General features: G+C 47.8%; 1 protein-coding gene across 6 annotated transcripts in view; it reads right to left on the reverse strand.

Moving 5' to 3' along the window:
- Nucleotides 1–202: 202 nt before the first annotated feature.
- The window catches only part of SH3GL3 (SH3 domain containing GRB2 like 3, endophilin A3), a 40,662-nt gene continuing 15,781 nt past the window's right edge, over nt 203–25,083 (reverse strand). For 2 of the 6 annotated variants that reach the window (XM_016135359.2, XM_036231878.1), the window contains exons 2-9: nt 24,929–24,997; nt 24,116–24,188; nt 22,335–22,478; nt 18,713–18,846; nt 17,583–17,741; nt 16,273–16,376; nt 15,672–15,781; nt 203–876 (exon numbers count right to left, since the gene is read on the reverse strand). In XM_016135359.2, coding sequence (XP_015990845.2) covers nt 671–876; nt 15,672–15,781; nt 16,273–16,376; nt 17,583–17,741; nt 18,713–18,846; nt 22,335–22,478; nt 24,116–24,188; nt 24,929–24,997 — 999 coding nt within the window. In that variant the 3' untranslated portion in view covers nt 203–670. Of the gene's footprint in view, nt 877–15,671; nt 15,782–16,272; nt 16,377–17,582; nt 17,742–18,712; nt 18,847–22,334; nt 22,505–24,115; nt 24,189–24,928; nt 24,998–25,083 lie in introns of those variants that run through there. The other 4 variants (XM_016135365.2, XM_016135360.2, XM_016135361.2 and 1 more) reach the window with 4 other exon arrangements.

Below are 25,083 nucleotides of genomic sequence, written 5' to 3' on the forward strand. Positions count from 1 at the left end.
CATAAATAAACGTGAGCATGTGAGGAAGGCTTTTCCATCCCCGAACTGGAAGGACGGGGAAAGGGAGGCCCTCTCCAGCCGGCTGATGACCCGAGCGAACCTCGAAGTGCCTGCGCCGTGACCCCATGGTCGCCCCCAGGCGCAGGAGCCTGTGGCCGGAAGATTGTGCCTAAAAATCAGTGTGACGTTCAGAATCACCAAGGTCTTTTGCCAACACAGTGTGTTGTGTTTATTGGGCTATTCACAGGTCGGTGAAAACACGAGGGGATAAGACCAGATGCCATATCGGTCGTGTCCAGGAACAAAGCACTTAGCGTTTCTCTGTTTTGAACGTTGCATTCATTCCGTTGTAGCCGAGGAGTGTGGGTGAGTGGCTGACTTGCCTGCAAAGGGTACAGCATCCTTTTTAGCGACAAGAAGCACGCTCATTCATTTAACCGATGACCTTTAGGACAATCGGCAGAAAAGAAAACTCCTTTCGTGTAGCTACGACAAGAAAATCATTTATACAAATCGAACCGATATAAAATACATTATAAAGGGAACACGGCGTACAAAGGTCACGGAGCTGGCCACGGAGCAAGGATGTCACAGACCACCACACGGAGAGAACACGGGCGTGAATTCATTTCGGTTAGGAAAGTCTGTCCAGAGTGTGTGAGTTCCACGTTTACCGAGGTAAAGGCACGATCACGTCGACATAGTTGATGGGGAAGAATCCGGACTCCCCACGCAGCATTCCTTCATACCAGTTTTCGTCTATCTGATTGGTGAGCGTAATGATGTCCCCTTCTTTAAATCCTAGTTCTCCTTGGTTTTCTGGCTCAAAGTCATAGAGGCCGCGGCAGCAGGGCTGGTCCCGGGGACCCTCAGGACCTGTCCACGTCACACAGAGACAAAAGGCACACGTTAACGTGACGAATTACCCGTGGAGAACTGGAAAGGTGGAGCGAGCTGGTGAGGCCACCGACGGCGGGCGCTTGGCTCCCTGGGGCTGGACTCGCGCTCTCTGCCCTCCTCAGCATTCCCCGCTGCCCTTAGCCAGGTGATGCCCTCGCTGACCTCTAGGGCCCTTTTCTCATCCATCCTCCAAGCCAGAGATTTCTGGCCCAGCCCATCTCCTGGGAGCAGCTATGCGGCTCTGCCCGGGGCATACGGTTCCTCTGCGGAGACCCAACAATACATGAGAAACGATTTAAAGGACAGAGATGACATGGTGAATCACGCACACCTCAGAAGCTCAGAGAAGAAAATACAAAGGCCTGAGCGGCCGGGACATCTCCCCAGAGCCGGTGACCAGGAGCTTGAATATTCACCGAGCTCCACCTGACGCCCTGGGGTTCCTGTCCTGACCCGGACGTTCTCCAAGTAACATTTTTTTAATAATTATTTTTTAATCTCAAAACGAAAACATGGTAATAGTATAAAAAAAAATTAACACAGACATGTAGGCAAAACCGAGAGAAGTCAGCCGTAATCCACTAACCCAGAGACAACCAATGTTAAATTAACATTTGGCATAGAAGTTTCCAGATATCTTTATGAATAGATGAGTGTATTTACATAAAGTCATTTTCATAAAAGAATTTTCCTACATACCTCATAGTGAATATCTTCCCAGATTACTTGTAATTACGGACCAGTTGTCACCTGGATTTCCTTAACCCATCTATTGCTGGACATTTAGGAGCTGGCTCACCTGCCTTCTTCACTCCCTTCCTCCCTCTTTCTTTCTCTCCCTCTCCCTTTCTTGACTACTTCCTTTTGTTTCCCTTTAGTTTTCTCTTGGCTTTCATAGATAACTCTGAAAAATATCCTAATATGTGTGCATTTTCAAATGCATACGATGACTTCCTGAGGGTAAACTCCTAGAAGCGAATTTTGCTGTTCACAGAACATCGTTTTTCTCCAAGACTTTTAACATTTAATATCAGTTTATTTTTCGATCATTATCTTGAAAGTTTTAGGAACCCCTGTGAGTACTGTAAATATGGACCCCAGGTCTGCCATGTTTGATATGAGCATGAGCCCCAGCTTCTCATCCGATTGTTCCATTTTTTCATTTTTGGAGTGGCTGCTGGGCTTAGGGCAGTGAAGGGGCTTCTATTTTGTTTCTGTTCTGTTTCTGTTTGGTCACAAAAAGAAATTTTAAACAACAGAAGCAGACAAACAAATCAAACTTTCCATCCATGGTTTCTCTTCTACGTTTATACATAAATACTCAATTAAATTTATCCCAATTTTTTTTTAATTTAATTCTTTTCACGTGAGAGTTTTTCTTTTAATTCTCGTGGATTTTTGTAAATAAAGGTATTATTTACTTTGGATAATGTTTCAGCAGTTATTGCCCCTCAGTGGATTAAATAACTCATTCTTTCTCCACTGATTTCAAATACTACTTTTGTCTTTTTAATATATTTAATTATCATGCATGCTTGCATCTATTTTAGGGTTTTTCTATTTTTTCCCACTGATCCATTTCAATAACTGTACCATAGCTTTTAAAATGCTGTAGCTTTAAAATAAATGTTAGAAACTGGTAAAGTAAGTTCCTCATCATTACTCTTCTTTTTCAAAATTTCCTATTCTCACAAAATCATTCAACCTAGTCAACTTAAATATCAATGTATTGAGTTTCCCGTCACAAAACTCCCATTTCAATTTTAACTGGATCATATTTAGTAATAATAATGATAGTCTTAATTTTATAGAATTTTTTTAAAAAATCAACGACCACTGCATGCCCTGAAGAAACCACACTTATCTACACATTAAAATTTTTATCCTACAGCTAGACCCAATTTGTCACTATTTGAGAGTTCTGTGCCTGTATTTAATAATGAAATTACGTCCTTTTTATTTCTGGTCAGGTTTTGGTTTCAGAACACGTTAGCTTTATAAGATAAACTCTTCTATTTTCCAAAATAGTCAAACTTGATGATTTGAAAAAGCAAGTTGCCGCACGTAATGTAGGCCTATGGGTTTCTGAACACAGAACGCTTCCTAGGCTACGACAGTGGCTTAGTATGTCCGGGAAGACATGGTCCCCCCACTCCAGCTCACCACAGCCACCGCCCCCAAAGGGGCCACACGGCCCATGGTGCCCAGCCACAGCAGTCTGGGGTACTTTCACGGGGGTATCTGGCAGCCCCCACAAACCCTCCTCCTTCTGAAGAAGGGGCAACAGTTCTTCGAAGAGGTCACAACAGCCTGACCCCAGCGCCTAGGGAAAGCCAAACGGACACACCAGGCTGTGACCTGCCCTCTCGATGTCACCTCCCACATGATCTAGGGCACTGTCAAGGGTTGCCAAGGCACTGTCACATGACTACAGGGCCAAGTGTGTGTGCTTTCCCCCCCCACTCACACTGCAAGCCACCTGCCGCGACTCCATGGCGGGCCTGCACGTCCCGGCCACCACCTCCGTGTGCACGCGTGTGCTTTCCCTGCACATGCACGGAACGTGTCGGGCAGAAGAGACGCGACTTACTCACTTCTCACTCTGTCTACACCGAGCAAGGCACCACAGCGACACTATCACCCCATCAGCTCATGGACCTAAAACACGTCGTCTCTCTCCAGACCACTGAGCGGAGAGGCTCCTGGGCCAGCAGTCCCGGACTCGGGCAAGGCTGCAGCACCCGGCTGTCCGGCCACCTCTGAGCAACCCCAGCACCGAGCACCGCTGTCACCAGTGCAGGCGCTGGGGCAGTCCACACCTGCCAGAGCAGGCTGGCTGTCCTGGGTCACACATGCAGCAGGATGACATTCTGAAACATCATCCAAGCATCTGTCACGCGAGGTCATTTCTGCTGTCTGGGGCCCTGAACCCAAGTAGCTGTGGCCTCCTTGGTGTTAGGGAGAGGCTGCAACCTGCCCTTGAACAAAGCAGGCAGTGTTTAGCTTTTCAGTTCCAAAATAATGCCATTTCAGTTGTGAAATGGTGTGAAAGCCAAGGTTTTCTGGCTTTTGTGCCAGAGCCAGATAGGCTTTTATGAGATTTGAGAGAAAGACAGAGAGAGCATGAGAGAGACAGAGTGAGACAGAGATGGAGACAGAGAAAGAGAAACAGACAGACAGACAGACAGACAGAGACAGAGAGAGAGATTGAGAGAGAGAGATGCTACTTCTGAGTTCCAGGAACCAGAGCTTGGAGAACTCAGGGCACAGAGGTTTTATCACAAGCTGTGGAGAGGGAAGGGCTGCTTCCCGCCACCCAGAGAAGACACACAAGCCTTTCCTGGGTTTGGGGAAGGGACCAGAAGAGGGAAGGAGGCAGGCAAGAAGGTCGAAGCACTCTCTGGATTCCACCTGAGGTCCAGGGGTCTGAGGCCCCACTGTACCCCGGAACTCTGGGAGGAGGCGGGGTCCCAGGGGCCCCAGACCAGCAAGGCGGGCTGAGAGCACTGGAGGTGGCGGGCAGCGTCAGCACGCAGAAAGGGGGCCTGGCTCCCGTGAACTGTGCATGGTTTTCTCCAAGTCCCAGTAGGATCAGTGATGGCCGGGGGTGGGCTCGAAATGCAGACATCGGGAAACCCAGGGAGCAGAAGGGACAAGCTACCTCAGCTGGGGAGGCAGTCAAGACCAAGACAGGTCTCCTCGCCTGCCACCATAGCATCCTGCAAACTCCCCACTGCACCCGAGCAGCACCCTGGGAAGGAAGCAGGAAGGGGAGAGCCTCTGAGGAGACGCCGCAGCCCTGACTGACGAGGAGTTTCAACCGAACAGACGTGGTTTGAGCCCTGGATGGACAGAGTCGTAAATGGACGGGCCACGCTTCCCACTGCAAAAGACTGAGTTACCTTGAAATGGCAAGATTACATTTTTCCACCATTAGAAGAAATGGAAAAAAGATTAATTTTTTTTTTTCTTTTTTGGCCAACTGCAGAGATGGAAAAATGATTAAGTTGTTTCCGCCGTGGGTCTGAGTAGAGGCTTGAATGCAAGTTCCGTTCGGTTAGAGAGAGAGAGAGAGAGAGAGATGACGTTTCTGCCCATCTAAGGGACTGAGCGGATCGTCCCTCCACCAAGAGATAAGTCAGTGTCACTACGGACCGAGCCCCAGAGCCCAGGCTGAGCCGGCCACTGTCCTCCGCAGGGTCTTTCAAACCAGACTGGGCACTGACGTGCGCACAGTGCCTCAATGCCCAGCGTCCTGCGCCCTGAAGCCAGCTCCTCTGCCACATCCTTCCCGGAAAAGGACGCAGGTGCCACGCAGGGGCCCATCTCTGCCTCCGCGCTGCCTCCTGTTCACGGCTGGCACCTGAACAGCCACACACCGCCGGCCGGCCGACAGAGAGGGTGGCCGGAACCCCAGCCCCGGGCTGTCCAGCCAGCCGGCCGCGCCCCAGCCTGGCCGGGGGGCCCGCCCTCACTTTCTCTCCCTCCTGGGACCAGGCCTGGTGCTACCTGAGAGCAAGTGGGGGGGAAACACCGTCTTCCTCGTGAAACCAATGAAACGAAGACGGTTTTCACAGGGCAGAGGGAGGGTCCCTGGTACATGTTCATTACCCAAGCCCAGTTCCACACCAGCGAAGGTGGCCGGTCAGTGCGGGTGGGGGAGTCACGTTCTCCCCAAAATACATGTTCCTTCCCTCTCGGCAACACCACGGTCCGGCTTCTAACGACATTGGGTCCCTCTGATTTTAAGACTTTTTTCATTTTCCCTTTACAGTCAACTTACTAAACCATCCTGACCGGAAATCAGGTTCCCTCTTATTGTAATGGCAGGAACATCCTTTCCCCACCCCGACCCCCAGCCCCAGTCAGTGTGGGAATGAAATCGTCAGCCCGGGCTCCAGCGCCTGCCACGGGCACCGTTCTAAGTGCCTCAGAGACACGGGCGGCTTTGATTCTCAGAGCCGCCCTTGATGCAGGGCCACCATTTCCTCCAGTCTGAGGGATGGAGACCGAAGCACGTGGAGGCTCAGCACAGAGGGGCGACAGTGGCCCCCACCCACATCGGGGACCCGCTCTGAAAACCCCTCGCTGGTGGGTTTATCCCCACTCCATGTCTGACCCAGCCCCTGGGCGGTGGGGAGGGCGGAGCAGTCAGTCAGCCGGGCTGGGAATGAGCCTGTGGATCCTCAGCTTGGCCTCCCCCGGGCCCTCCCAGGCCTCGGGAGGTTGTCTGAGAGCAAGTGTCCTCCACCTACATCCTTCATGAGCCCCAGGAAGGTCTGCCGGGTTCCTCCTCACTGTGCCAGTGACACCCAAGGGAACTTTTACTCTCAGTCCTGCTTCCTCGGCCTGAGCGCCTGCTTCAAAGTGAGCAGCTCGAGGCTTCAATTAAAAAATAGAGAGAGAGAGAATGAATAGAGAGAGAGGTGGCGCGTTAGACGCCAGAGAGGAGCCTGCGTGCGCTGGGCCCGGCGTCTCTGCGGCCTGGCCTTCTCGTGGGCGGGCGGGCTGTCCATCCGTCTGCCTCTCCTCCTCCCTCTCTCTCAGCCCCACGGCCGCCTTTCCCCCTCTGACTTGGAAGAGGAGAAGGAGATGGAAGGAGCGGTCTCCTCTCTGCAGCACTGAGACTCCCGGCTCTCTGTGTCCTGCTGTTTACCTGCTGTCCTTGAACTTGGGCTGTGTTCAGACCACCGTAGGAGCCCACTGCTCTTACACCCCAGTTGGCCCCGATTCTGGGGGATCTCACCACCTCGAAGCATTTGGGCAGAGCCCCTCCCACTGAAATGCAAACTGGACCCCCCTACGCATACACACACACCGACTTTTTTTGGGGGGTAAGGGTGGGAGAGAAGATACCTGCACAGCCTCTGTCAGCACGAGTCCCTGTCAGGGTACGAGGTACGGCGTCCCCCGGAAACGACTGACCTGCGGAGGGCTCTGTGTCTTTTAGTAAATGCCCCAGACTGCTGCACCTTTTTGGCTGTCTGTTCCTGCTTTTTATAGTGTTTCTCCTGCCTCCCCTGCAGTCGGGCTGCGAACTGTCACGTTTTCCTGCCGTCCCGGGCCTTCCCGGAGAGTCCCTCCTACCCTGCTGCCTCCAGTCGGCTGTAGGCTGGGAAACCAGATGATAACCAGTCACGTGACATCGCAGCTCGGGGCGGCGGGTCCTCGCCCTGCAGCGAGTACCACCGCATCCCGCTCCTCTGGACTATGTGGGCCGCCCTCGCCCCCAGAACAGCCCCGCGAGGTCGGCTGACAGTTCCCACGCTTCTGACGGGGGCGTCGACACCCAGAGGTCTGGAGCCAGGTCGCGGGCCGCCCTCCAACCCCAAAGCCTCCTTCACGGGAAGGCCGGTGCGTGACACCATCTCGGCTCGCTTCCTGGTCTGAAGTCAGGAAGTTCGGGGGTGTGTCCTCGTCACTGATGCCACCTAGGGGCCCGCCAGGGGGCAGAGGGGGAGGTGGCCCGACCAGGAACGGGACCCAGGTCCCCTCTGTTCCACCACCGTCACCCTGCCATTGGGCTGTCCGCACGCCACCTGACAGAGGTCATCTCTTAACACGGTGGTAGGGCGGAAAAATCGACCGGGGCCACCCTGTTTACCTCTGGTGCACAGGACTCACCCTCCAGCACTCACCGAGTGGTAGCCGGGGCCAGGCCCTAAGCTCGGCCGATTCAATGCGGGGGGCCCTGACCTGGAACAAGGCTAACTGGTTCAAGTGCCCCTCCTCCAGAAGTTGTCATTTCCTTTTCTCCACTTTAAAACCTCCAGCTCCCGTAGCAAAATTTTGAAGCTAACACCTTCCCTTTAGCTGATCCAGACACGCCATCAGTGTGTAATTCTGATAAATACCACAGAAACCATTTTGTTCGACATCTCTGAAATGGTATTCTGTCTGCTGGTAAGAACATATTGGAGAGAAACTTCTGCTCCTTGGGGTCTAGCTCTGGACTGGGCCCCGATTTCCGTATCTGCAAGATGGTTCCTGCAGGCTGGGGACTGAATGTCTGTGTCGCCCCAGAATTCATGGTCGAAGTACCATCCCTAATGCGACGGCCTTTAGAGGTGGAGCTTTGGGACGTGACTGGGTCACAAGGGTGGAGCCATCGCGCGTCAGATAGTGACACCACGTGAGGACCAGGGAGAAGACAGCCATCTGCTAACCAGGAAGTGGGCCCTCACGTGACCCTGAGTCTGCTGGCACCTTGATCGTGAACTCGCCAGCCTCCAGAGCTGTGAGAACTACATGTCTGTTGTTAGGCCAGGTGAGTCTATTCCGTTCCAGCAGCCCAAGCTGGCTGAGACGGTTAAATCACAAACTACTAAGAACCCTCTACTTATTTATAGATGGGATTTATTGAAATTACCTGTCAACCGAACTCGAGCTTAATCGTCGCAATCAATCACGCTGAAAAATAAGCATTCGTGATTTGTTTTAACCTCGATGCCGATCCTCTGTGGCTTACCCAGGTTACAGGAGACGGGCTGAACCTGTAAGCTCAGTGCCCTTCACTTCGCCAAGCCCTGACTCGTACACAGCAAGGCCACCCTCATGCCACCGCCAGGCTCCGCGACTCTGAGTGAAATGACAAATAAGGATACCAATTTTGCCACAGGCTAATTGTGATAAATAAGAGCTAGGCTCCTGTGGCATCTCATCAACATGACGATGACATAACATTGAATGAAACGTGATTCAAGGGCCTTCTGTACTGAGGCGGCTTCTGCAAATAGGTCAGAAGCCGGGTCCATTCACTGCTCTTGGGAGGGGACCCCTCTACCACACCAGGCCAGGGCTTGCCGGACACCTCTGTCACTCTGAGTTAAGGGAAAAGGGAAAGACAGACAGAAGCTTTAACGAGAGGTGGCTTCGCGGCCACCGGCACAGGGTCACGGCGTTTCATCTGCCTGCTCCTTGCTTTGCACAGTGTGGCTTAGTGACCGATATTTAAAAATCAAGAGATTGCACCTAAATACATGGTTTCTGGCTTTTCTTGAAAAAATGTGAAGCGCTGCTCTCCTGGGCCCACGTTCTCAGCACGCAGCGGCCGTGGCGACTCCGGCTGCCGCCTCCAGGCAGGGCAGGCTGCAGACCTGCCTCTCCCTGGCACCCGCCCGACTCGGAGGTCTGCTGTTAGCCATTTGTCACTGGCCTTGCTCTGTGTTCTTACACCTCTCTCTGTCATTCCCCAAAACTGGCATTTGAGTTGGCACCGGAAGCCACACCCACCGGACAACTCCAGGGGTGTCGTTCATGTAAATTCTAAGGTAAAGTCCTCCACTGCCGTGCGCATGGCTGCCCTGTTTGTAATCGCTGGAAACGACAAGCTTCTATACTGTTTTCTTAAATGTAACTGTATATATAATAATAATAACACTTGGTTTAATATTTAGAGGATGGTATTTTAAATTGTAGCTTAAAGACCAAATATATCACTGTAGGGGACATATTAAGATTTTTAAATATGCAGCATTTGAGATTATATGATTATTATCACCATTTTAGCCAAGTAGTGTTAAAATTCCCACAACTAAGTTAGAAGTTATGTCTTACAGGCTTTTCAAAAACAGACTTGTCGAGGCCTTTGACTTGACTATTTAGAAGTACAGAAAACCTTGCAGCAAGAAACACCTGTCTCTAAAGCATCCTTTGGATTGAAAAACAAGAAAAGGCCTCTCTTCCCCTTTCCCACATCGATGGCTACCAGTAAACAATAATAATTATCGTTCATATCTTATTTCTTAAAATATTTTTTTTAATATGGAAAACAGAAAATGTTAAGATGATACACTATCAAATTTCTAAGGATGCTAACAAGAGCTGGAAAAGAACCCTGAACTGTATTCAGACTAATCAGTGCATTCAGGGACATGTTCGAATCGGTTCAGAGATGTTAGGAAATTCACCCAAAGTCACACAGCTAGTGTCAGAATTTGAACTACGTTGCAGGACTCCCGTTTCCCTGTTATTTCTCTCTTGTCGATAGCTGGCTCTAAACCAGTACTGATAACACACAGAAACATACAAGGGGCAGGGATGGCAGGGAAAAAAAAAAAAAACAGTGAGGAGGAAAAAAGAAAAAAGAAACAGTGTCCTGACTGAGCAATCACCATTGCCACAGCTCTGAGAAATTTTAATTGCCTCTGGAAATTCAGATTAAAAAAATGCATGTATGTCTATTTGCAAAGTGCTTGTTCCTTTTAATTTTCAAACTTCACACTTCACTTTTGAATATCTGTTTATTTTCTCTGTAATCCTAGAGACTGGGTTCCAGCGAGGGGAATGACTTAGGCTCTAGACTTTATTTCTGAGCCCCCTTAGAAGTATCGAGAAACGTATAAAAGTCTCCTTTATACCTAAAGGGAGCTAGAATGTCTTTCTATAAGCCATTTGAGAGATTTATTTTGCCTCGTTCTGAAATGCCCGTAGCATATGTTGGGGACCCCCAATTCGTTCCCTAACCTCAGGCTTTCACATTTGTAAAGCCGATCCCAGTTTGGAGCATATTAACCCTTAGGTGTGATTACATAAAGTGGTGCCCTCTTTGAGAACTTCGGTGAAAAAAATAATAACAATAATCTTCACACATCCTTGAGCTGATAAAAGATGGAAACTATACCTTGTCCTCTAGCCTTTAAATTTACAATTCGCTAAGTGACAACGTGGGGGCCTGATAAAAATGATCCGGGGCAGGGAAGATACTTGAGCATAAATCACCAGTTTCCTGTACTATTTTCTTAAAAACCAGTGGTTTTCTGGGAACTATCCCGGCACACAACTCGGTTCAAGGACTTTTCCTGGCCTCCCCCTCTCCTTTGGGGACACGGGGCCAGCGTGCGCTCGTGGGCGTCACGACCCCACACTCGCGGGCTTGGACAGGCGGCTGTTTCTCCTCGCCAGGGCCCGAACTTGGACTTCGCCTGCAATCCATCATTTCGAGATGTGATTTCCACTCCCTTCCCCTTTCTGCACTTTTGGCTCATGCTGTTCATTCTCTCAAGTACCTGGAAACATATTATCGAAGATTCCATCTCGGCCCCGGGATGCCTTCTGCCCAACTGACCTGCGTCCTTTCAACCACCCCTCCCCCTCCCCCCCCTTTTTTTTTTCTTTAGAAAGATGAAGCAGTGAAGAAAATGTTCTTGGAATTCATTTCTGGCAGAGTGCTACGAGCTTTGCTTTAAATTGTTAGTGAAATGCTTGACATTTTTCCTTCACTTTACAAACATTATGTGCAAATCATTCAGAATCCTAATGGAAAGCAATTTACCATTGATGCGGGCCATAAAACGCCGTTTTTCTTTTGAAACTGTGCCTTAGAAACAAACGGTCCAGGACCCCTTTACACTCACAAATTCCACCCACAAATCAAGGGAGCGCGAGGCTGGAGCGTTGGGGTTGGGGTCTGAAGCCACCACCAAGGGCAATCTGGGAGAGGCAGCCTAAGACACGGGAGGGACGAGCCAGTGTCAAACGGTGGCTGACAGCGGCTGACGGCGGAGTTTGCAGAAGCTGAGAGCTCGTTATTGGGCACTGAGCCTTCTTAAAAGCCACCCTTAGCACATCTGTGATCTCTGGCTGACCGTCGCCCTTCTCACAACTTAATCTGCCCAGCGACTGAGCTCCCGGCCAAGGAGGACGGGACAAAGCACTGACTGGATGTGGAAGCCTGAGAGCTCACTGCATTATCAGGGTTTTCTTCTCTCGAGGCTGATGCATAAAACAGACTCCTTTTGCAAACCCCTTGCTGGCCATGGATTCCCTGTGATCAAGAATCTTAGAAATAAATTTACTCCAGAGGCTCTTGAACATTTTATAAGTTCCTCTAGTATGCCTTCAGAACGATACGACACGAAATATCAATGAGGCAAAGTGCCTGGCTCTACTACTTACTACTGGCTCTGTGACCTTGAGAAATATCTCGAGCTCTCTGAGCCTCTGCTTCCTGTTGAAATGGGAAGGATAACAGTACTGGAAATGTGTATGGAGTAGTCAGTACACGACCTGAACTGCAGTAAGAATCAATAAGTGTGACTGCTATAGTGTCATGCTATTATTTTTTACTGTCTTATTTTACATTATCATCACATTTTTGCAACATCCGTACAAGAAAGGAATGAGTTATGTATATAAAGCATCAAATAATAATGCCTGGCATATTTTCGGCTACTCAAATGCTACACCCTTATGCCCTCAAGTGGTGCTTTAGTATAAACACTTGTCGTTTTCATAGAGTACAGCACTCTCCACACTGCCTGAGGTCAGATTTAGTATTCGAGAATAAAGACAGACACCTTCATCAAAGGAAAGCTGAGCTCTTTACAGTAGGGGAGAGCATGGTGTCTTGGGGGCCTGACCTGAAGTCCTATCTCCAAGACCCCCCCACACACACACACACACTTGGATGCAGGCTGGAGGGCAGAGAAGGTGGGTAGGGACCAAGCCCTGGGTCCTGGGATCTGCTGCTTCTGTTTCATTCAGATACAACATACAGGGGGAGAGGGAGCCTGGAGCTGGACTCATTTTCAAAGTTTATAGTCAGTTAGTTAGTTAGTTAGTTAGTTAGTTAGTTAGTTAATGTCAGCTGCTTTCTAAACTGAAATTTGGAAGTGCCTTACAATAATATTCAGAATAAACTTTTTCTAGGCCAGAAACCAAAAAGCTATAAAAAGTAGCAAGATAATATATTTTGATCCAAATAAGAGAACTCTTGAAAGAGAAGGACACTATCAAAAATGACCAGAGCAACAGACACACACTGGGGCTGTCCCAAGCAAATGGGGCTGCAGGTCACCCTCGTCAAATGGGAAGGGGACACACACAGCAGCCACAGTCACTTGAAGGGTCACCGTGCCTGAACATCACGCCTGGCACTGAGCTCCCTCGGGCCGGGGGAAGCGAAGGCTACAGTGGGGTCCACACTGTCCTTGAAGGACGTACACCTGTTCTTCAGGAGCCATCGATGTTCCCATTATGAAACACACTTCTCTGCTCAGTCGGGTATTCTTATTGAAATACAATTTAAAGGACACCTTGAAAGAAGAAAAATACTGCCCATAACCCTACCAGCTCCACATGCAGCTGTAACCACAGTATGCTTACAACTTTGTATCTTTCTCCTCTACTCACCACCAGCAGACCACAAAGGTTTTTTGTTACTATGTAACTTCCACATTAAGAAGTTTGAAAAGCTACATAGTATTCCATCTGATATACCATTACCTACTTAACCACTATCCTAATGATTTTTGGCAAATATATATAAATAAATATTGGGCACAAGGTTGTCCCCCCTATAACTTTGTGTTTTTCTGAATATGAGGCTACAACAGACAGAGGATTTTACACTTTTGCTTAAATTATTTCCTTCTCCTATATTTTCAGGAATAGATAAAACAGAATGTTAGCTACTCTTTGCTGCATTCTAGCAAGTTATCGTAAGAAAGATGAGAAGTAGCCGGTGTGCAGGCAAAAACGAACGAGAGAAAAATCAGAGGTTGGGTGCCAGCACATTAGAAAAGCTAACTGCTTCTCTGTCCCCAGAGATGAGCAGGTGGCCATTCCAAATCCTTCCCAGAGACCTCTCTACAGCAAACAAAGGTGCCGGTTCTGCAGCGAGGATGAAAGGCGATGCCATCCCACTCAAGTCTGTTGAGTCAGGTGCCCTCAAGGAAGCCTGCATAAACTGAGAGAGGCCTGAAGTGCCATATCTGAGAAAAAGCCTGCATTACACACTCATGTAACTGGACAACTAATGTCACCCAAGGGTAACTAGAGATGTCAGGGGCCTTTCCATGTCTTCACCCAGAAGTAGAGGCAACTACATTTAAAGCAGCACCAGGAAGGAAAAAACGCATTCCAAGGGACCAGCATGATCACAGCGATGGTTACACAATGATGTTTACTCAACAAAAATGGTGATTATAAGGCAGAGGGAAGGAGAGGATGGAAAGCTAAGGCCTCGTTTCCCATTGTAGGAATTCCGTAGATATTATCCAAACCTGGAAAACCAACAAACAGCAATCTGAGCATATTATTTAGAGCCGTGGAGCTAAATACAAAACAAGTAGCTGACAGAAGTCAAAGCGAGAGCAGGAAACGAAGACTTGGGGAAGAAATGGATTAGGGGAGAGTGATGTTCTCCACGAAAAACCTCGTAGGGCCATTTTCTTTGTAAAACTACATTTATCCATTACTCCGATCACTTTTATATTTAATTAAGGAAAAAAATAAAATATTAACGAACAGCAATCGTGCTGGAAAACTCAGACTGCACAGCTTATATGGGCAGATCCACGGATGGACAAAATAGGTGAACTTCGACCTAAGTCTCACACTCATACAGAAACTAACTCTAAATGGGTCAAAGGCTAAAGTGTAAAAATGTACCAGAGTAAAACTATTGGGGGAAAAAAAACCATGGGAGGAAACATTCCAGGTCTAGAGCCAGGCAAAGGATTCTGAGACTTCACATCAAAAGCATGCTCTACAAGGAAATATTGACAAACTGGACTTCATCGAAATTAAAAACATTTGCTGTCAATAGCACCATAAGGAGACTAAAAAGAAGTTCCCAAGTGGAAGAAGATATCTGTAAACCACATCCAGGTCAAAGGACTAAAAACTCAACAACAAATTGGGGGGGAAACTATTAATCTCCCCATACGCAAGGAATTCTCATGAATCAATAAGACGAAAGTAAACTACTCGAAGAAAATGCATCGATTATATGAACGGAATGTTCATACGTGAGAAAATACAAATGGCAAATTGAAATAATAGAAAAAAATGTTCAATCTCACCAGTTATCACAGAAAGGCAAAATAAGATTGCATACCATTTTTTTTATCCATGAGTGCTAGGCGAAAATTGAACTCTAATAGCATGAGTTTAGGGGTGGGGGGAGGTATGACTACATTCGTAGCAGTGTGCCCACGGCAGGGGCAGTAACTTGGCAACAGATATTGATCTACTATCATTTAAAATTTGCATTCGCTCTTAACTCAGCAATTTCGTTTCCAAGAAAGACTTGGCCATCAGCATATATAGGATATTCTGCAGAATATGAAGCCATTAAAATACAGTGGAATAGAGAGATACGCATGGCATGGAAATAACTCCAAGAAATAGCGATAGTCACAAATATAATCTTGTATTTGAAAAGCAGAAAATAACCTGAAACCATGTGGATATAGTGTGTGGTGTGTACTTGTGTGCATGTGCGTGCACATAAACAGGTGTGACGGAGAGCTCACAGCAAACTGTCAACCGTCACCACGTCCACAGAAGGGACTGGGGTGGCTGAGAGATCACGGGGAACTACAGTATGATTTATAGCTCCTGAAGGTTGTCGTGCGCAGTTCGGTCATTTTATTCATAAATATGTCTGCCAGCACTTGAGACAGCGCCTCAAATAGAGAGCAGGTGCTCAACAAGGGCTAATTCGAACTTTTTAAAAAGGAGCAGACTGTTTGGAAAGAGTTAAAACTGTGAACGAAGAAAGGACAATGGGGCACGATGGGTCTACGGGGCAGGGCGACTGGGATGGAATTCTTCCTGGTGCCAGTTTTCAAAAACTGATGTAAGTACCCCAAACCAGGAGGTAGGAAAAGGGGCGTTATTAGCGGGGAAAGGGATTCACCAAATAACCAGAAAAGAAACTCAGGGTCTCAGTGTATTCAAGGGACGGCAGGGACATGTCGTGAGCACAGGCTCCCAGCAGAGTCTGCCTGCAGGGGACAACCCAGCCCTCACAACAGCCAGCTCACCTGTCGCCTTTGCTACAGAGGTGGCGGACACCCCGTTGAGCTCACTGGGACTCCTCTTCAGGGGCTGTGGCTTGTATTCACGTCTGGGCAGGGTGGACGCCGCCGAGATCCTGCAACGCAGACGAGAAGGTAAGTCAGACATGATGAGGCCACACAGCCTCCGACACACGTCTGCTCTTCCTCGACGAGCCTGTGGCCTGGGGGACAGGTGGTGCTCACGCAGGGGACCACATTTACACACTGATTCATTCAGCTTTTCAACTACGGATCTGAGAGGTGCTTTCCTCCTAAAGCCTCTGAGGCACCCAGCAAGCGCCCTGGGCATTGCGGGCACTCGGCCGCGTTAGCCGCCGTCTCTCACGGCATGACAACGCGGCCATGTGGGCCGCAGACGAACCACCTGCCTGCACCCCGGGCACCTAGAAGGCTCGACACCATGTCCAGCTCCCAGAGCCTGTCGTGAACGTGGCCTGATACCTGCAGCGGCGAAGTGAAACCACGTCCTTTTCCAGATAGCGACACACTTTCTAAATAGCGTGTCACTCTTAAAGATGATTTTCTACCCCGCAGCCCTGGCCCGGGATGCACCGGGCGCTCTTACCGGATCTGCAGCTTTTTCTGGAGCTCCTGCAGAATCTCCGCGGACTGTCTGTGATAGTCTAAAGCTGCCTCTATAAACACGGCCAACTGGCTGACTTGTTCCACCTGCAGTGGAGGTGAGAAGTTACTCTGGAGAGGCCAGAACCTGGATTGTCCAGAGAGAGGACACCAGCCACAAAGACCCCGCATTGGCCTCGGCTCCCGTCCATTTCATCTCATCTCATCTCGGGGCCCTGGTGACGACCACGCAGGTCCCAGGATAGAGCTAGGGACGCTGGCAAAACATGTTCAAATTTAGCTGTGATTATGGAATTTGATGTAACTCAATAAAACGCCTGTCGTTCCAACGAGGTGACCTTCTCAGGAGATTCTGCTGCTCTAAGGGTCGTGGGTCGGAACACAGAGGGCTCAAGCTTTTCCGATTACGAGGGAAGCCAACATTGGTCGAATGGACTGCTTCCTTAGGGAGGTGTCTCTATGGGTCCTTTCCAACTAAATCACGTCAAGAGACTAAGGAAACCGAGCTGTCCTCAGGGAAGAGAGGAGCCAGGGCAAAGCGTCGCCAGGCCCCCCTGTATGGGGTTGGTGGCCTGGGCACAAAATCTTCTCTCTGAGGCATAGAGCAGAAAGGAATGAACTATAAAGAGTGTGGCATCTCTCCTTCCCATGATTCTGGACATTTGTGAAATCTATAACCCAATTACAGTAAAAAGAAAGGAAGGAAGGAAGGAAGGAAGGAAGGAAGGAAGGAAGGAAGGAAGGAAAGAGGGAGGGAGGGAGGAAGGAAGGAAGGAGGAAAAAGATAAGACCTGTAGCCCGTAGAAATCCCAGAAGCCCTTGGTGGCACAACCTGAGGCAGAGACGTGCCCGGCAGAGGCCTGAGAGTGTCCCCAGTCCCCCACACACCTGAGGGGTTACTGCTGATGCGAGGGACTCAGTAAGCTCACTTCTGGAAGCCCCCGCGGCAGGCCCACACGCCATGGGCCTTCTGTTCTGCCGCACCACACATGCTGCAGCCTCCGATACAGAGGCCGGGTGACTGCGTCATCCCTGGGACACCCCACCTCCCCGGGGGCCAACCCTGGCACAACGCAGAAGCAATCCCGGGACGAGCTGGGCGTCCCGAGATCTGAGATTTCAGCTGGGACCTGCTCGATGTCTGGAGCTATTCTCCAAGGCAGGAGAGAATGGTTACAGAAACTTCCAGAAGCTTTTCTAACAGCTAAGGCTCCGGAGCCTCGCCACATGCAGAAGACAGAGAGTCAACATTCTCAGTCACGGGAAAGTCTCCTGATTGGTTTAAATACTTACATCATTTTCTAAAAAATTAAACATGCTTCTTTCAGCCAACTCCTTTGACTCTTCAAACTTTTCTACCGCTTGTCTGACTTCTTCGTCTGGAATCTTACCTACTCGCTTCTTTTTATAGTCGTAATCCAGGCGTCGGCCTTCCAGCTTTTTCAGGTGGTGCTAAGGGACAGAGGAGACCATCAGGGACGTCATGCTCAAAGCCCGGCACGAAGAAAGCTTGGCCGTGCCTACAAAAATGGTCGTTCGTGGCTTTTCCCCAGCCTACATTTTTGAGGACAGGAACCCATCTTACATTATGGGTGTGGGCACCTCAGCATCGGTTAGAGGTTCCCTTCACTGCAGGTGCTCAAGGAATATTTGTGGGATGGATGGGTGGATGGATGGATGGATGAATGAGTATCTATATGGAACATAAGGACACAGTATCAGTACTCAGATCCCATTTTCCAAAGTTCTTCATAGGACCCCCCCCATTACGGCTCTGTTATCGTCCAGATCATTTCCAACTAAATTAACCATACCAAAAACAGGGACATTTCTTTTCCTACTATTGTCAACTCCTCACAAAGAGGTTGGTTATAAAAAACAAACTTCCAGTACCCTCTAGAATATTTCTGCATGTTCCGTAAAGTTCCCCAACAATTACAGAATGAGCAGAGTAAATGCTCTCAACGAATGCGATACATACATCCTCTGGGTCTATGCTCTGGAAGGCTATTTTTTAAATAGTTTTCCAAATAGAAAGTGTTGACTCCTAGAACCTGATTTCCTTGAGAAATCAAGGAAAATAACGACCGCTCGTGCAACGTATCCAAAGAGACAACTAATACAGCATGATTCTGATGATCGAAAATCCTCGGACACGTATTGAATCGATTTCTGTGACAAATGGCTGTAGAGACACACATCTTTACCCGGCTTCTCGCTGGCTTCAGTGAGCTACAGGATAAAGGGCTACCTGACCCTGGGATGCGTCCTCAGGGAGCCAGGGGAACAAACTGGGTGAGGTGTCTCTGCCCACAGTCAGACGATGCCTCCACTGCGTCCCTACAGAAACAGCCTACCGATCTCAAACATAAGCACCACCTTAAGCAGCAACAGGTGTCTGACTTACAGCCGAGGACGCTCACCCCGATCTCTTTTAAATCTTTGTCTTGCAGTAACTGGAGTGGATCAATGAAAGTTTGCTTTACGTTAATATCCAGAGAGTCCTTCACCTCAGCCATTAGCTTCATGGATTCGCCAACTTCTATCAGCGCATTGCCTGGGACAGAAAGCATAAAGAAAGGTCCTCTACCACAGCACTCTAAGGTCGACAGTGAGTTATATTCATTTCATTCCCAAAAGTTTGTGGGTGATGGTGTGACAGGGTTCTCGCTAAGGGATGTTTGAATCTTGACTCGGGGGGGGGGGTGGGGGAAGGGAAAACAAAAATAAAACGAGAAAAAGATCTTCCATTTTCTACATTTTCCTCTCTACATTCACTCTTCACTTTCTTCACTACATAAAAAGTAAAAACCCTGAGGCTGACAGACCGAGGCACTCACCACTCTGTCCACTAGATGGGGATAGAGCTCCATTTTAAAAACTGGTACTGCCGAGACCTGGCACCAAGGGTTTCTTAGAATCCAGAACAAAGTCCCTCTTTGTAAACAATGAAAGGGTCGTGTCATCGGGCTAAGCACCAAGCAATAACGATTACGACAGAAACAAATGAACAGCATCTCCTCTCAGCCTTTCCTGCCAGAGCTTCTGAGGCCACTCCCTGTGTCCTTGGGTTCTGAGGCTCCCTATCCTCACGCTTCAGCAGGGCGGGCAGGGTCCGCATCACGCCCTGGCGTCTGGGCGCCAGCTCACCCGCAGCAAGTGGGCATCCCAGGAGCTGTGCACAAGGAGGCGCCAGGTTCTCTAGAAAACACCTCTGGGATGTGTGGCACTAGGCTGAACTGCTTTCTCTGTATCGGGGGTTTCTGAAATCAGTGAAGCTCGGGGTCTACCTTTTTATTTTGTTCCATGGGAGTGGTACACATTCGACCTCAGGCTTGAAAGAGACCTTAAAGTCTAGCCTGAGAATTTGCATTTCTAGCCAATTCTGACCTTCAGATAGTTTCACCTGTCCGTCAAGGGCATGCACCTCTGAGTCACCAGTAAAGTGGGGACAGCACTATCGCCATTATTATTATTATTATTATTATTATTATTATGGAATAAACTAGAGAGTGTATGTTACAGGACCTTGCAAAACATAAGTGGAAAATGCTACTCTGAAATTCAGCGGGCCGGGACGCCTTCTTCACCCAGTGGCAGCTCTGTTCCTCCTGGAATGCCACACTTCCTTCACGGACTCTCCGGAGTCCGGTTCTAAATCATGCTGAGATGAATGAAGCTGGCACGTCCTTTCCTAGCCTGGGACGCTTTCCTGCCCAGTTAGTCAGGAACGGAGGGTGCGGCGTCTGGCCCCGCCAGCCCCTCACCACCAGCACCCATGCCCCAGCATGTCAGCTAGCGTGGCCTCCACAGAAACAGTCCCAAGCATGTTTCTATGAAGACTCCAAGGACGACGTTCTGAATACCGGCTGTCACCTGCATGGACTGGACATTCTCGCTCCTGGCCCAAGATGAGTACTTTCAATCCCACGAGGGTGTGGGGCTCCACCTCCGTGCCAGGTTTCCGCACTTTAGAAGGCACCCCACCGCCCACGTGGCCCCAAGGGCCAAGCGTGCGACGGTACGGCCCCTCCCGGGGAACAGCATGTGAGCCGTCTGCTCCTGGTGCCCTTCTGAAGCCAGCTCTCCTCCTTATCCCAAGTTCCCTTAAGTTGCTGGGCATCTGAGAAGCTACCATGTTGTCTGCCCACTTAAGTCCTGTGCCCTGTCACCACGGCCAGGTACGTGGCAGGAATGTACCTGTCAGGGCCCACCTGGCAGCCTCGCCTGCCCTCCAGGGGGTCTGCCTTCAGGGTAAGAAATAGGCCACCTTTCTCCCACTCACGCAGATAAAAATAAAATCCACATTATGTTGCTCTGACGGATATTGTTACCCTCTGTGACTATTAATGTTTTGGGTTTTTTTTAAGTTTTCTAAAGATTTTTTTTCCTCATAATTTCCTAGATTAATTACTATAGCCAAATATCTGAATTCTCAATTTCCATATCCTGGCTCGTTACCATTGCATAAATAGCAAACGTATCAAATTCTCCTGCAAGACTCAATATGTTTAGCTCAATTTGCCTCCAATTTAATTTATTAATTTAAAGCAATCTCAATCAAAATTAAATGAGCTGTTTGTTTTTCAGTAGACAGTACTGAAAATGACTCTAAGTTTTATCTGACAAAATAAAACAGGTGAGTGAAATAAAATTTTTACAATATCTAGGGGGAAATTTTAGTTAAATATATTAAAATATACTTTCAAATTGCAATACTTAAAACACATGACACTTGATCAAAACAGTACAGATCGGGAACACAGGAAAGGCCAGAAACAAATTTATAATACAATAATTTTGCCTATAACAAAAAGGTTTTTTCAAATCAGCAGAAAAAGGCTGAATACATTAGGACAACTATCTATTTATTTGTGAAAAAACAAAATTAGAACCCTCTTGCACAGTAGTCATCCATTAAACTCAGATGCTTAGAAATTTAAAGAAAACATATGCATGAAAAGCAAGTATAAACAAACATTTACAGAATTAGTATAAATAAACCATTAAGGAAACCCAGCGAGCCCCACTACATAAAATGCAAAAATCTTTCTCCATTACAATGACCCGCACCTATCATGTCAGAGGGTAAATGCTTACCTGGGGTGAAACTTCACCAACACAGGCAAAAAGCAAATATTCTGACCACTGAAAGAGCTCATAAACCAGTAAGAAAAAAAAAAATGGACACCTTAATAGAAAAATAGGCAAAGGACGCTAATATACAATTTGCAAAAAAATGATGACACACTTGAAAAAGATCTACCTGGTGTATAATCCAAAAAGTGAGGTTAAAACAGCACCAGGAGAATAGTTTTATATACTATGTATCAAACAACCAGTTATTTAAAAGTAAACTAAAAAGATAATGCCCAGAGATAGGGTCTGTGCTGAGAAAAAAATATTCTCCCCCACTCCTAGCTGGAGTATCCAACTAGGGTAGCCTTTCTCAATATGCCCCAAAAGCCTGAAAAATAGGCACACTCTGGACCCCACCATTTCCCTGTTAGGCGTCTCATCTAAGGACATAATCTTGGGTACCAAAGATTTGCCTGTAAAAATGGTTACTATAGATAGATGCTATGTAAGACTTTTTTTTTAACATCAAAAAAAAAAAAAAGAAAGAAATCTAAATCCCCAGTAAATGGGACTGGTTATGATACATGGAAATATTATGTAGCCTTTAAAAACAATATTGTAGAAAATTAACGACTTTATGACGTGGATCACGGCACAGTCAACGGGAATACAGAGGTTACCAAATGGCTTACGGGTATATATGCTTACTCGAACTCCACGTGTAAGAATAAACTAGGTATAAAGGACATATGACGGGGTGTCACTGGACCTGTCAACTGGATATGTGATTTTGGGTGGCGGTAGCATTTTCCTCTATTTTACCTGCCGAGGTTTCCTCAGCTTCCTGCAATGGTTATGCACGATGCTTCGGTAATACGGAAAAACGTGATATGGGTTGTTAAATAAAGGCTTTGTGCATCAGCGACGCTCAGCTGTGGCTGCGTGCTCAGCACGTGTGACACTCACCGAAGGCGGAGCCGTCCCCAAGCTCCTTGCCGTACTTGAGCATGCAGCCGCCCAGCAAGCCTTCCGTCTGGGGGTAGCCGGTGCTTTTCACCTGCCCTCGGATCTTCGACACGGTGTTCAGCATGCCTAGCTTAGCTCTGTATGCTTAAAAACATCATCATTTGTAATTCCTGAAAATGACAAGCAGAGCGGCAAGCGCAGAGCATTTGACAAACGCGGCTGGCGACATCGGGGTCACCCTAGACAAAAATGTCAGGTATCTGTGGCGGGAAGACCGTGTTGACCAAGAATGCTACGGTGCATAACCAACAAACACAGAGCAGGCTGGTTGGACCTAAGAAGAGATTAATGCAGGACAGGTCGGAAGAGGACTGTGGGAAAATGTGACTACGAATTGAACACCAAGCTAAAGATTTGGGATTTCATTCCATGGGCTACGGAGGGAATCATGTGCTTGTGGTGTTTGAGATGATTTTAAGTGGGTACACTTTCAGTTGCTTTTATTCTGATAGTTACATCACGTGTTTTAATGTATTCGAGACCAGTGCTTCTCAAACTGTAATGTGGGATAAATCACTCGGGCATCCCGTTAAAATGCAGAGTCTGATTTGGTCAGTCTGGGATGAGTCCAGGATTCTGCTGGTCCTGCTGATCCATAGACCATACTTTGGGTAGTGAGGTTTTAGACACCGCCAGCCTTTCTGTGTCTTGCCCACCTCAGCCTCAAAGCCCTCACCCTCCTGGTCCCCAGGCACAAATGCTTCACTCTCTCAACACAAACACACACACACACGCCTGTGACTGAGGGCCACTCTGCTGGATTTGAGGCTGCTGGGCTCCGTTTCCTCCCCTCTGGCCAAGTGGACGCTTTCACTGTTGCCTGCATCTCCTTTCCCCAGCCGTATGCCAGTTCTTTGAGGACAGGATCTCGACCCAACTCATCAGTGTATCCCAGAGCCCAGGAAGTACCTGCTAAATATGCGTTGATGGGTTGACCAGGTAAAGGAACTTAGAGGGTTCATCCCAACCACTGATAAGGCAAGGGAAGGGATACGGTATTATGGTTTTTAAAACTATAACCATCTACACAATTCTAAAGACTTCTATAGCCACCAGCCTCCCTAGACATGACTTTTATAAAATTTATGGCTTGAAATGTGTACTTTCTAGATTGTTAGCTGGTCCAGTCTGTGCTGATTCCTCCAGCGACTACATGCAAATAATGAATGCCTCAGAACTCAAGGACTGGATGCCCTCTGCTGGCTTCCATCATTTAGGACCTAGGATCAACCACCAAGGATGCTGCTTCATGACCTAGGAATCAGAATCCCCTTGACTAGAAGCCGCCGTAGCACATGACGCACAGGCAGCTTCTCGAGTCCTTGTGCCTCAGTCCTTTAGCACGTGAGCCACTACGTGACAGCCACGTCAAATTAACGTACATCTTTGGAACAGGATGGCAAAAAAATTTTTTTTGAAAGGAGAGATGATTGAATAAGCAAACATTTACAAAAATGTTTAGCGGGTTTCTGAGGCAGCTCATAGAAAATGTCTTTGCTTAGTAGTGTCTGGCTGCCGGGTCAAACTCCATCCAAAAGGGGCCACAGGGATGCTGGCTGTGTGTGTCATCAGCTAGGATTGAAGGCAACTGCTAGGTCGCTGGGGCCTTGACTTGAAAGAACTGAATTTCATTGTTGGGACACAGAGCACATTGTCTCTGTTATTAGAGTCCGTGACAGCGAATGAACAATAGAATATTTAAAGACATTTTCTAACTTTACCTGGATTTGGCTGAAGATATTCTGTGACTTTTGAAAGAATTTCTGCAACAGCTTTATTGGTGACATCTATTTTCTTAAACAAACAAACAAAAAAAAAAAACAACACATGAAATTTTGGTAAACGATAAACGATGAATTCGCAGAAAAACAAAGTTGAGGATTACTGGTGACCCCAGTTCTGCCCCACCCGGCCGACCAGGACACAGAATGAGGGACAAGGAATCGGCATGCTTTCTCTGGACGCATGCCTGCCACGGGCCTGTCCTAAATGCTTTCATATGCATTAATTTTTTGCCTAATTCTCACAACCTCCATGTGAGGCAAGTAGGACACATATCATCCTTGTGCTGCAGTCAGAAAAGATGACACAGCTTACTCAAGTTCACACGGCTGGTTCTAGGGCAGAACCAGAATAGAAGTTCGTTGCTGTGTAGCTGTTGAGCCACAGGGTAACAGAATCAGAGCCTTCTACCCAGGGAACCAATATTTATCTATCTGAAGGGTCTTGTCTCAGAAATACATTGGACTCTCGAAGATACATAATCACAATGACGCCTTTTTAACTCAATATTGACTGTTGTTGTAGCATTTTGATTTTTGTCCACTGGAGAGAACCTGTTACCCGGATCCCATATCTAGCATCAGGGTTATTCGTTATTTGGGCTTGGAAATGTGAAAAAAATTGCGTTTTGAGTTCCGTAAGCCGCACCTGTATGCGAGCATTCTAGAGTCCTCTAACACCTTTTACAGTGTATCTCCTACCCCAACGAAAGTCAAATTTGTAATACAATGTACGCTGAAATGCTCTCTTACCCTTTCCATGTCAAGAAATTCATCATCTAGTTTTGTTCCTTCCACGCCACTTATTTTTTCACTAAATAGCTGCGGAAAAAAAAAAAACACAAATAATCGCCTTGTACAATGATGTCTTCACAGTTTCTAACCCAAATTATCACAATACATATTTA

This window comes from Rousettus aegyptiacus, unplaced genomic scaffold (genome assembly GCF_014176215.1).
Source record: "Rousettus aegyptiacus isolate mRouAeg1 unplaced genomic scaffold, mRouAeg1.p scaffold_m13_p_14, whole genome shotgun sequence".
Classification (NCBI taxonomy): Eukaryota; Metazoa; Chordata; class Mammalia; order Chiroptera; family Pteropodidae; genus Rousettus; species Rousettus aegyptiacus.